Source organism: Neophocaena asiaeorientalis, unplaced genomic scaffold, assembly GCF_003031525.2.
Source record: "Neophocaena asiaeorientalis asiaeorientalis breed wild unplaced genomic scaffold, Neophocaena_asiaeorientalis_V1.1 scaffold15, whole genome shotgun sequence".
In the NCBI taxonomy this organism is placed as follows: Eukaryota; Metazoa; Chordata; class Mammalia; order Artiodactyla; family Phocoenidae; genus Neophocaena; species Neophocaena asiaeorientalis.
Window position 1 is genome coordinate 9,485,806 of NW_020185328.1, and position 13,450 is coordinate 9,499,255.

At 41.1% G+C, this 13,450-nt stretch overlaps 1 protein-coding gene across 1 annotated transcript in view; it reads left to right on the plus strand.

The window, feature by feature from the left end:
• The first annotated feature begins 853 nt into the window (after positions 1-853).
• The window catches only part of ST6GALNAC5 (ST6 N-acetylgalactosaminide alpha-2,6-sialyltransferase 5), a 171,642-nt gene continuing 159,045 nt past the window's right edge, over positions 854-13,450 (plus strand). The window contains exons 1-2 of the mRNA XM_024734676.1: positions 854-1,150; positions 1,939-2,139. Coding sequence (XP_024590444.1) covers positions 1,136-1,150; positions 1,939-2,139 — 216 coding nt within the window. The 5' untranslated portion in view covers positions 854-1,135. The remainder of the gene's footprint in view (positions 1,151-1,938; positions 2,140-13,450) is intronic.

The window sequence follows — 13,450 nt, forward strand, 5'->3', positions numbered from 1 at the left end:
AGCAATTTCACAAGAAATATGTTTTTAACTAAATTAGACATTTAACAAATGCCATGTGTAATTCAACCGGGGCGGGAGGAGGGAGAGTATCCTTAAAACAAGCTATGGATGTGAATTTCCCAAGAAAAAACAGATGATTTTTTTAAAAAAATTAATTGAAGTTCTGAATGTGAAATTATATACTGTCAGTGCAGTAGACCAACACAGGAGAGCACCAAAGGCCTTAGGATTCTTACAAAATAAGCAGTAAGCAGTTTTAGCTCTAGCAGCCAGAAATCTTTCATTTAAATTAGGCAGAATCTGCAAGTCCAGTTAATCCTGTGGATATGATGCGTTGAATGTTCTTAACACTTTTATATCATTTAGATGAACACTAGGAACCTCAAGGTTCTGATAGAAAAATAAACTATAATATTTAAAGCAAGTAATGAATGAAATAATTTCGATGAAAATGAGGATATAAAGATTGCACGAGAATAACTCGATTTAAAAAGTAATATTAAGAAGAAGAGAATATCAGAAAGCTTACAATTGGAAAACTGAAACAATAATTTCTTTGAAAAAATTATTTCGTGACAGATTCCTCCACGCTATGAACATAAACGCAGATGCTATAAATAGAGCTATTGACATTTGGGGTGTTGACTTGTTTTTATCAAAATCACAGAACAGAAATGATAGTTTGTAAATTTTCAAACGGCTATCACGTTCAGAATCCAATAGTGTTCTCCTTCCCTTTTACTTGATGACTTCATAAAAGATAAATAAGCCTTCGGACCAAGAGGTGGGTATATGGGCACGGTTAACTCTCTCGCCCCAGAAATTCTACTCGGCTGAAAAGATGATTATTTGGGGGCGGGAAGGGGGGAATGCAGAGGGCTTTAGGACCCGGCAGGCGGCAGTTGTGTAGATCGCTGAGAGACTACGAGGGTCCGGTTCAGCTTCAATTCTGTCTCTAATCTCTGCAACAGCGGCTCTTCCTGGGTCCCGCGGCTTTCCTGCTCACTCAGCCGCGGCTGGAGGCCCGGCGAAAATCAGAGCCGTTTCCGCCCCATCACCGACGATGGAAATCCTCCAAGAAAAAGTGGCCCCGGACGCGTGTGCCTGAGGATTCCGCACAAAAGAGGTGCCCAAAATGAAGACCCTGGTGGTGAGTCATTTGTTATAACTCCTCTGGGCAGAGGCGGGACCCCCGGGCGCAGCGTCCCCGGGGCGCACGGGAGAGCTCCAGGGTGCCTGACCCTGCGCTGCGAGGTCGCCCGTTACAAAGGGACAACTTTCCACCTGCTCCGCGTCCACTCCCGATTCCTCGCTTCAGCCTGGCTCGGAATCCCAGAGTGGAAACTCGGGTTGCTGGGCTCCTGGATCTCCGGCGGGAGTTCCGAGCGGCCAGCGGAGAGCTAGAGAAACCTTGGAGTGATGGGCGCCTTGCTCGGGGTTGGGAATGCCCTAACGAAACAGCCTGGCAAAAAACTAAGAGGGGCGGGAAGGGGGGGACCTTTGTAGACTTTCTTGGTTTCCTTGTCGGATTTCAAACTTGCAAGGATCGCCAAGGTAGAGCCCCACGGGTCCAGAAAGGAGAAGCTAGACATTCCAAAGCCGAGCTGGGGCAGAGGGCCCCCTCCCAAAGTGTGAGCCCACCCCTGCCCCCGCCGCCGGCGTGCTCTTCTTCGCGTAGCCGGGCGCCACGCACCACCTGTCCTCTGCCCAGGGATGTGGGAGGCGGCGGCGGCCCAGAGCAGCGACGCGCGGGGAGCATGCCCTGCCGTACGCGGGGCGACGGTGCCTCCTCTGCCGGGCTGCGTGCTGCCAAGGTGGGACCCGGGCTACCCCCGCTGCCCCCGCCCGTCTGACCGTCGCGTCGGAGTCCCTCCCGGGCGCGCTCCTCCCCGGTCGGCGCTCAGCGACTCTCCTGTGCTCTCTCCCGCTCTCCCGCAGCGCCATGGTCTGGCAGTGTGTTTAGCGCTCACCACCATGTGCACCAGCTTGTTGCTCGTGTACAGCAGCCTAGGCGGCCAGAAGGAGCGGCCCCCGCAGCAGCAGCAGGAGGCAGCGGCTACCGGCAGCCCCCCGCCGCACCCCGAGGCCCCCGCGGGACCGCGGCCACTGGACGGATACCTTGGCGTGGCGGACCACAAGGTGACAGCTTGCTCGCCAGCCTTCCCGCCACCCAGCCTGGGGATCCCGCACACCTGAGCTTGCCCCCTTCCCCGGGGTGGGGAGGCGCCGTGAGTAGGTGCCATTCAGAGGCTGGAAGTGCGAGTGGACCCGCTGGGGTGGGACAAGATAGTTCCTACTTGGTGTGAATTTCTATTTGGAGAAGGAAGCAAAGTTTTTCCGGGAATAGGGATGAGATGGGTGCACCCCTAAGCCTAATTTCCTAACAGGAACTGTCCCTGGAATTAGAACCGCCTCATTCCCAGAATTGCAGCTATCGCTGGGCGCAGGGCTCCTGAAGCCTCGGGTTTGGCAGCCAAGTCGCGCCCTAGTGGGAGGAGACCCGGGAATGGCGCGGGTACCAGCCCGAGCTTACCTCCGACAGGGAACCGGAGGCTGAGTAGCAGCCAGTCCGCGGCCGCAGCTCAGGCTCGCATACTCCTATCTGATCTCTGCTTCGGATGCTCTGGGCTAAATTACTACAGCCCTGGGGAGCGGTGCCCAGGCAAGCGCGGAAGGCTTGAGGCACAAACTCAGCTTCCATTGGCTTGAAAACTCATCGTTGAGGGCCTATTTTCCTCTGCCTTCCGGGAAGCCGCTGCATGGCTTGGCTAATAATTAATAAGGTGAATTTTTAAGAAATTGAGCCTTCTTTCCCTGGAATAATAAATCTCTCGTTTCAGTGTGTGAAGCCTCTGGGAGAACCCTAATCAAGTTTCCTGATTCTGAAAAGATATTTTAATACAGTTTAAATGTATTCCCCATTATTTGAAGCTGCTAATATATTTTTATTAAAACACAATTCCATTCTGTATATGCCCTATAAAGTTAGAGGATTTCTTGAGACCACCCAGCTATCCTGCTTTTTGTATTACTAGGTTGTATGGCTGTGAACCGAAGTAATATTTAGCAGGTGCTCCTTTTGTGTGAAAAGATGGTTCTAACCATGCATGAAAAAGTCAAACTTTTTTTAAGTGGCAATCAAAATACTTCTACTCACTTGTGCAATGGATAACGCTAAGGATTTTGGAGGATACAAAAGAATTTAAGGCAGGACTCAGCCTTTAGGGATCTTTGAATGCCTGTGGGAAAACAAACAACATACCATGAAATGTGGATGGATGGATAGATGACAGAGAGACAGAGAGATAGACAGTAGATATAAATGTATAGGAAATATTGGATATAAACAGTTATTACTGTTGGAGTACAGAGATGAGAAAGATCTCTGCCCGGCTAGGATCAAGGAAAGTTTCTTTGAAAAAGTGGAACTTGCACTGGGAAGAGTTCACAGAAGCAGAAAAGAGGGAGAGATTTCATTAGGAAATGATTTACTGGGGAGGGTGCTGGTGGTAGATCTTAAATCAAAAGTAGAGAGGGCCATCAGTTTCACAATTTCTGTCTTCACAAGCTTCTGTTTTCTCTTTAAGTTGTTGATTGATTACATACTTTGTATCTGCATGGGCAAGCAATCCATAAGGGCTGGAGTTCTAGAAAAGTTTGTGCATTGACTTCCCACTGTGGAGGGATGTGGTGTTTGTGTGTTTATAATGAATATATTGAACATGGTGGCTTTTCATGGCTATTGTTTAGTGGAAATGGCTATCTAGCACTTGTGAAGCTTTGGTTAATAGGGGTGTCAAAAGGTAAATTTGCTGTAAGCTTTGATCTGCCTTTAGGAAGATATTGCTAATACTTCCCTTCCTGTGCTCTCCTGCTAGACAGACACCAGCTAAGAATATTGATAGCCTAAGTCAAAATATGATGCCCTCGTGTTCTTTTTCAAAGCAGTGTTTATTCACACAAATATGTTGGATTCCATTTTCAATGTGTCAGAGCCTTATTTCATTAAAATGAAGAACAGCCCTTTTGGGGAAGGAATGTGGGAACTCTGTATGAGAAATTGAGATAATCTGTAGTGAAGGGTTTTGTAAGCTGTGAAGTGTTACGTGAATGATACATATGTGTGGAAGACCTTGGAATTCTTAGCAGAGAATTAAAAATGTGACCAGGAAGGTCTTAGCAGATAATACCAATGAAATTCTTTCATAGAAAACCAACCTCTCACAAAATTCCATACCCAAAGGGTTCAACAAAGTTTACCCTACCTCAAGCAAAGGAACAAATGCAAATATTAAAATCTATGCCTTCTTTTTAGGCATTATTTCAATTGTTCCACTGAAGGAAATGTAAACTTCTGTTCAGAATGTAGTCACTTTACTGCTACTATTTAACCAGCCGGAAGTTCGGCAGTTTCATTGCCAATGGCTTTCTGAAGGTGCACGTGTAAAACGTTTATGTCTTCTCCCAAAATTGCTGTTTAGGTTTACTTAGGATCTTCCTATAGTCTTGCTTAAGCAGAGGTAGAAGTCAATCGTTAGACTATTACTAAGATGTTTTTTTCCAGTTAACACAGGGGATGATAAATGAAAGATTTCTATTCTTCTTATGTTGCCAGATGATACTCTGATTGCTTTTTTGTCCCACTCTTACATCAAGCTTTAGAAAAATTATAGGATATGCTGAATGTGATGACCACCAAGCCATATGCTGCTGCATATTGAATCAGAATTCCAACAGACTTTCAACTGGCCATTGATTTACTGAATCTGGAGAGAGTTACAGATACTATTTAGGAAAACGTTCACATCTCCATGGCTAGAGGTCCCAAAGTCTGATAACTATGTAGTGTTTTTGTTCAGTTACATGATGGCATTAACATTCTAACTCCAAGATTAAATTCAACAGGTGGTCCTGAACCCCAGCACCTGAATTTCACAAATTACCGCCTGTCTGCGATGATAGTCTTGTCTCATATGCTGCAGACTGAATTACTGTTGAGATTAAATCACTGTGTGCTTTTGTTGAAAGACATGCTGCAAGTCAAGCCAGTGATGAGCAATATGTGTTGAAGCTTAAAATATCACTTTCCATGGTCGTATTCCCTGCTTCCTCTTTCACAAACGATGCTAGCGGAAATTGTAATTCCAGTATAAATAAGTAAGTGAAGGCTACTTGGAGTTTCTTGTGATAATGAAACCATTTCATTTTCTCTTAGGTAGATTTTTTTCTCTTCATTCCCAATCCTTCCCCTGACCTTTTCCCACAAATGTTCCACCAACTCATTTCCATCTCGTTACATGTCTGTCACTGCAGCTACTGTATCTGCATCCTGCCATTTCCTGGTCCCCGATTTTGGAAGCCATTGATTTCTAATCAGATCTTCCAGATCTAAGCAAAGAAGTCAATCTTCATGGCTTGGAGAAACTTCTGCCTTTAGAACTGCAGCATAATGTATAATCAAACTAAAACACACATGCACACACACACACACACACACACACACACTCACTCACTAAATCAAGCAACCCTCAGAGGAAAGCTCCAAGTCTCCCAGCAGAGTGGAAGGGGGCGTGAAGCACATTATGTGTTCAGTCTGGGTTGGCTCCGGGTAGGTAAAGTCATTTGCCATCTGGTGGACCCTGTGAAATGAAACTGTGAGCTGATTCCCATTTCCAGTGGACTGGAGCCCTTTCACAGAAGGCCCACTTGTCACCTGGCTTGCCCTCTTCTTAGGTGGCTTATGAAAGAGCAGTGATCATGGGGCCTGAAGCTGAGCTGCTATCTTCTCGCTTCGGTAGTAGTCCCCAAGAATGGATTTTACATGTACCGGTGACATGCTTGCCCTTGGTTCTTTCTTTCCTTAAGCACTCAATTAGCCAGACAAAATCAAAGTGCTTAGAGGTAAGAGTATTATCACTATTAATCGGTAGATGTCCAGTTAGGATGATAATACAAGTCAATGCAAGAGTTGAAAAGTAATTCAAAACTGGAAAAATAGGTATATGCCATATAACTTATGTTGAAATTATGGCATAAGAATTCTTCCTTTAGAGAGGTATATACATTCTCAAATATAAGTTTACACCATCTATCAGACCCTGTTGTATAATATTTGAGGCATCCAATGAATGATAAATAATTTGGATCTCAAAGAAATTTAAAGTGAGCTTATTTTCAGTGCTCAAGTATTACAAAATGTAATCTGCCAATGATGACAAAACTGTGCTATCACAAAGCATCAACCAAATGGAATCATGAAATGAACTGTTTTTTATGGGAGAAGAGTTCCAATAACGTGGGTGTTTTTAACTGGAGAAGTTAAACTATTTTAACATTTACTTAATAGTTAACCTTCCTTAATTCTGAAACCAAGAGTATTTCTCCACCTTCCCACAGGAGTAATCCCAAGATACTTTTATGCCAAAGCCCAGATTGTACCTAGCAGATGGTCTGACCTAGTTCCCTCTCAAGTTTCAGGCATTCTGGCCTTCTTGCTGATCCTTGGACACTCATTCTGCCTCAGGACCTTTGCACTTGCTGTTTCATCTCCCTGGAAAGCTCTCACTCAAGATCTTTTGCATGGTTGATTCCTTATGGTCATTTCGTCCTCAGATCATGTATCGTCTTCTTGTATACCACACTCTTTAAATAGCCCCCTTCTCGCGAGTCATTCTCTATCATACCAGCCTGTTTTATTTTCCTTATAATACTTAACAATATCTGAAATAATCTTAAAGTTTACTTGTCTCTTGTCTGCCATCCCCCCAAGTAGAATCTAAGTGCTCTGATAGCAAAGCATCTGATACATCTTGTTGACCAGTTTAAATCCAGGCCCTAATACTTGGCCATTGGTGGGCACACAATAAGTATTTATGGAAGGAAAGAAGAAAGCAGGGCGTATTGGGGGTGGGGTATCCCTGAAGAAGGACAAAGCTGCCTTACCTTATGTCAAGTCCTTTCTCTGCAAGACACATCAGTGTAGTCCCAGGCCCTGGTATGTCTCATCTTTCCTAAATTTGATTTACTCCTTCTCCTCCTAATAATGATAATAGGAAATGATTTGAAACATAAGAGTCTTTGGGAATGAGATTTGGGAATCTACCGTTTTAATAGGCTTCCCTTATGGTTCTTGTTCACGTTAAAGTTTGAGAATCATCATTTGAAACGTTTTTAATCATGATAGTGTGTAGTTCTGTAGCTAATTTGTTTCTGGGTTTTTGAACTACTCCTAGCCCTTAGTAACTATTCATTGAAGGCCTAATAGTTGCAAAATTCCAGGATATCCTGGAAGAAGAACACAGTCCCTGCCCTCAAAGAACCTTTGATCTAACTGGAAAGAAAAGGCAAAGAAGCAAGAAAGATTAAATAATAAAGCAAGTCCTGAATAATAATATGAAACCAAGAAACAGTACATCAAGGCACGGACACTAAAAAGGGGGCAATTTCTGTGATCTTTCTCATCTATAAAGTAAGTTAGATACTGTTGTTACCTTAGAAGTTATAAAACTTTCAAACTAAAATTCTATTATTCATTAGCCCTTTTAAATATATGGCTTCCTTCTGGCTTCCTTTCTCTCATTGGTTGTGTAAAGGAGTTACTAGAAAAAGAGCTATTTCAAGTCAAAGAGCTATTAATGTCAAGCCCAAGCATTCCCACTTAGAGATATTTTGGAAGAGTCAGATTCAGTGACAAACGTGTGTAGAGTCACAGTGGAAAGTTCCGTCTGCACTTAGACTTAATTTGCCAAGAACAGATTAGGATGATTTGATCTGTTTTCTACTCATTAGCAGGGTGATGCTGTTTGACTGTTTACAGAGGATGTGTCCTAACATAAAATATGTGTCCTAAAGGAAAATCTGTAATTGCTGGGATATTGTGCTTTCTTTCTTTTTTTGTTTACATCTTTATTGGAGTATAATTGCTTTACAATGTGTGTTAGTTTCTACTGTATAACAAAGTGAATCAGCTATACATAAACATAGATCCCCATATCTCCTCCCTCTTGAGTCTCCCTCCCACCCTCCCTAACCCACCCCTCTACGTGGACACAAAGCAATAAGCTGATCTCCCTGTGCTATGTGCTGCTTCCCACTAGCTATCTATTTTACAGTTGGTAGTGTATATAATGTCCATGGCACTCTCTCACTTCGTCCCAGCTTCCCCTTCCCCATAACCATGTCTTCAAGTCCATTCTCTAAATCTGCATCTTTATTCCTTTCCTGCCCCTACATTCTTCAGAATCTTTTTTTTTTTTTTAGATTCCATATATATGTGTTAGCATACAGTATTTGTTTTTCTCTTTCTGACTTACTTCACTCTGTATGACAGTCTCTAGGTCCATCCACCACACTATAAATAACTCAATTTTGTTTCTTTTTATGGCTGAGTAATATTCCATTGTATATATGTGTCACATCTTCTTTATCCATTCATCTGTCGATGGACACTTAGGTTGCTTCCATGTTCTGCCTATTGTAAATAGAACTGCAGTGAACATTGTGGTACATGACTCTTTTTGAATTATGGTTTTACTCATATGGTAGTTTTAGTTTTTTAAGGAACCTCCATACTGTTCTCCATAGTGGCTGTATCAATTTACATTCCCACCAACAGTGCAAGAGGGTTCCCTTTTCTCCACACCCTCTCCAGCATTTATTGTTTGGCGATTTTTGATGATGGCCATTCTGACTGGTGTGAGGTGATACCTCATTGCAGTATTGATTTGCATTCCTCTAATGATTAGTGATATTGAGTATCCTTTCATGTGTTTGTTGGCAATCTGTATATCTTCTTTGGAGAAATTTCTATTTAGGCCTTCTGCCCATTTTTGGATTGGGTTGTTTGCTTTTTTGGTATTGATCTGTATAAGCTGCCTGTATATTTTGGAGATTAATCCTTTGTCAGTTGCTTCATTTGCAAATATTTTCTCCTATTCTGAGGGTTGTCTTTCGACTTGTTTATGGTTTCCTTTCCTGTGCAAAAGCTTTTAAGATCCATTAGGTCCCATTTGTTTATTTTTGTTTTTATTTCCATTTCTCTAGGAGGTGGCTCAAAAAGGATCTTGCTGTGATGTATGTCACAGAGTGTTCTGCCTATGTTTTCCTCTAAGAGTTTTATAGTGTCTGGCCTTACATTTAGATCTTTTATCCATTTTGAGTTTATTTTTGTGTATGGTGTTAGGGAGTGTTCTAATTTCATTCTTTTACATGTAGCTGTCCAGTTTTCCCAGCACACTTATTGAAGAGGCTGTCTTTTCTCCATTGTATATTCTTGCCTCCTTTATCAAAGATAAGGTGACCACATGTTTGTGGGTTTATCTCAGGGCTTTCTATTCTGTTCTATTAATCTATATTTCTGTTTTTGTGCCAGTACCATACTGTCTTGATTACTGTAGCTTTGTAGTATAGTCTGAAGTCCAGGAACCTGATTCCTCTAGCTCCGTTTTTCTTTCTCAACATTGCTTCGGCTATGTGTTTGCATACAAATTGTAAAATTTTTTGTTCTAGCTCTGAGAAAAATGCCATTGGTAGTTTGATAGGGATTGCACTGAATCTCCAGATTGCTTTGGGTAGTATAGTCATTTTCACAGTGTTGATTCTTCCAATCCAAGAACATGGTATATCTCTCTGTCTGTTTGTATCATCTTTAATTTCTTTCATCAGTGTCTTATAGTTTTCTGCATACAGGTCTTTTGTCTCCCTAGGTAGGTTTATTCCTAGGTATTTTATTCTTTTTGTTGCAATGGTAAATGGGAGTGTTTCCTTAATTTCCATTTCAGATTTTTCATCATTCGTGTATAGGAATGCAAGAGATTTCTGTGCATTAATTTTATAACCTGCTACTTTACCAAATTCATTAATTACCTCTAGTAGTTTTCTGGTAGCATCATTAGGATTCTCTATGTATAGTATCATGTCATCTGCAAATAGTGACAGCTTTATTTCTTCTTTTCTGATTTGGATTCCTTTTATTTCTTTGCTGTCTCTGATTGCTGTGGCTAAAACTTCCAAAACTGTGTTGAATAATAGTGGTGAGAGTGGGCAACCTTGTCTTCTTCTGGATCTTAGTGGAAATGCTTTCAGTTTTTCACCATTGAAAATGATGTTTGTGGGTTTGTCATATATGGCCTTTATTATGTTGAGGTAAGTTCTCTCTATGCCTAGTTTCAGGAGAGTTTTTATCATAAATGGGTGTTGAATTTTGTCAAACGCTTTTTCTGCATCTATTGAGATAATCATATGGTTTTTATTCTTCAGTTTGTTAATATGGTGTATCACATTGATTGATTTGCATATATTGAAGAATCTTGCGTTTCTGGGATAAACCCCACTTGATCATGGTGTATGATCCTTTTAATGTGCTGTTGGGTTCTGTTTGCTAGTATTTTGTTGAGGATTTTTGCATCTATATTCATCAGTGATATTGGTCTGTAGTTTTCCTTTTTTTGCATTACATCTTTGCCTGGTTTTGGTATCAGGGTGATGTTGGCCTCATAGAATGAATTTGGGAGTGTTCCTCCCTCTGCTATATTTTGGAAGAGTTTGAGAAGGATAGGTGTTAGCTCTTCTCTAAATGTTTGATAGCATTCACCTGTGAAGCCATCTGGTCCTGGGCTTTTGTTTGTTGGAAGATTTTTCGTCACAGTTTCAATTTCAGTGCTTGTGATTGGTCGATTTATGTTTTCTATTTCTTCCTGGTTCAGTCTTGGGAGGTTGTGCTTTTCTAAGAATTTGTCCATTTCTTCCAGGTTGTCCATTTGATTTGCATGTAGTTGCTTGTACTAATCTTTCATGATCCTCTGTATTTCTGCAGTGTCAGTTGTTACTTCTCCTTTTTCATTTCTAATTCTATTGATTTGAATCTTCTCCCTTATTTTCTTGATGAGTCTGGCTAATGGTTTATCAATTTGATTTATCTTCTCAAAGAACCAGCTTTTAGTTTTATTTATTTCTGATCTGATCTTTATGATTTCTTTCCTTCTGCTGACTTTGGGGTTTTTGTTTTCCTCGTTCTCTAATTGCTTTAGGTGTAAGGTTAGGTTGTTTATTTGAGACATTTCTTGTTTCTTGAGGTAGGATTGTATTGCTATAAACTTCCCTCTTAGAACTGCTTTTGCTGCATCCCGTAGGTTTTGGGCTGTTGTGTTTTCATTATCATTTGTTTATAGGTATTTTTAAATTTTCTCTTTGATTTCTTCAGTGATCTCTTGGTTATTTAGTAGTGTATTGATTAGGCTCCCTGTGTTTGTATTTTTTACAGATTTTTTTCTGTAATTGATATCTAGTCTCATAACATTGTGGTCAGAAAAGATACTTGATACGATTTCAATTTTCTTAAGTTTACCAAGGCTTGATTTGTGACCCAAGGTATTATGTATCCTGGAGAATGTTCCATGAGCACTTGACAAGAAAGTGTATTCTGTTGTTTTGGGATGGAATGTCCTTTAATTTTCAATTAAGTCCATATTGTTTCACGTGTCATTTAAAGCTTGTGTTTCCTTATTTATTTTCATTTTGGATGATCTGTCCATTGGTGAAATTTGGGTGTTAAAGTCCCCTACTACGATTGTGTTACTGTCAATTTGCCCTTTTTTGCCTGTTAGCATTTGCCTTATGTATTGGGGTGCTCCTATGTTGGGTACATAAATATTTACAGTTGTTATATATTCTTGGATCGATCCCTTAATCATTATGTAGTGTCCTTCTTTGCCTCTTGTAGTAGTCTATATTTTAAAGTCTATTTTGTCTCATATAAGAATTGCTACTCCAGCTTTCTTTTGATTTTCATTTACATGGAATATCTTTTTCCATCCCCTCACTTTCAGTCTGTATGTGTCCCTAGGTCTGAAGTGGGTCTCTTGTAGACAACATATATATGGGAATTGTTTTTGTATCCATTCAGCCAGTCTATGTCTTTTGGTTGGAGGATTTAATCCATTTACACTTAAGGTAGTTATCTATATGTGTGTTCCTATTACCATTTTCTTAATTGTTTTGGGCTTATTATTGTAGGTCTTTTCCTTCTCTTGTGTTTCATTCCTAGAGAAGTTTCTGTAGGATTTGTTGTAAAGCTGGTTTGATGGTGCTGTATTCTCTTAGCTTCTGCTTGTCTGTAAAGGTTTTAATATCCCCATTGAATCTGAATGAGATCCTTGCTGGATAGAGTAATCTTGGTTGTAGGTTTTTCTCTTTTATCACTTTAAATATGGCCTGCCACTCCCTTCTGGCTTGCAGAGTTTCTGCTGAAAGATCAGCTGTTAACCTTATGGGGATTCCCTTGTATGTTATTTGTTGCTTTTCCCTTGCTGCTTTTAATATTTTTTCTTTGTATTTAATTTTTGATAGTTTGATTAATATGTGTCTTGGTGTGTTTCTCCTTGGATTTATACTATATTGGACTCTCTGTGCTTCCTGGAGTTGATGACTATTTCCTTTCCCATATTGGGGACGTTTTCAACTACAATCTCTTCAAATATTTCTCAGTCCCTTTCTTTATCTCTTCTTCTTCTGGGACCCCTATAATTCTAAATTGGTGCCTTTAATGTTGTCCCAGAGGTCTCTGAGACTGTCCTCAATTCTTTTCCTTCTTTTTTCTTTATTCTGCTCTGCAGTAGTTATTTCCGCTATTTTATCTTCCAGGTCGCTTATCCGTTTTTCTGCCACAGTTATTCCGCTATTGATTCTTCCTAGAGAATTTTTAATTTCATTTATTGTGTTGTTCATCATTCTTTGTTTGCTGTCTAGTTTTTCTAGGTCTTTGTTAAACTTTTCTTGTATTTTTTCCATTCTATTTCCAAGATTTTGGATCATCTTTACTATCATTACTCTGAATTCTTTTTCAGGTAGACTGCCTATTTCCTCTCCATTTGTTTGGTCTGGTGGGTTTTTACCTTGCTCCTTCATGTGCTGTGTGTTTCTCTGTCTTCTCATTTTGCTTAACTTACTGTGTTTGGGGTCTCCTTCCTGTAGCCTGCAGGTTCATAGTTCCCATTGTTTTTGGTGTCTACCCCCAGTGGGTAAGGTTGGTTCAGTGGGTTGCATAGGCTTCCTGGTGGAGGGGACTGGTGCCTGTGTTCTGGTGGATGAGGCTGGATCTTGCCTTTCTGGTGGGCAGGACAGCATCAAGGGCTGTGTTTTGGTGTGTCTGTCAACTTATTATGATTTTAGGCAGCCTCTCTGCTAATGGATGGGGTTGTGTTCCAGTCTTGCTTGTTGTTTGGCATAGGGTGTCCAGCACTGTAGCTTGCTGGTCATTGAGTGGAGCTGGGTCTTAGTGTTGAGATGGAGATCTCTGAGAGAGCTTTTGCCATTTGATATTATGTTGGGCCGGGAGGTCTCTGGTGGACCAATGTCCTGAACTCGGCTCTGCCAACTCAGAAGCTCAGGCCTGACATTTGGCTGGAGTACCAAGACTCTGTCAGCCACATGGCTCAGAAGAAAAGGGAGAAAA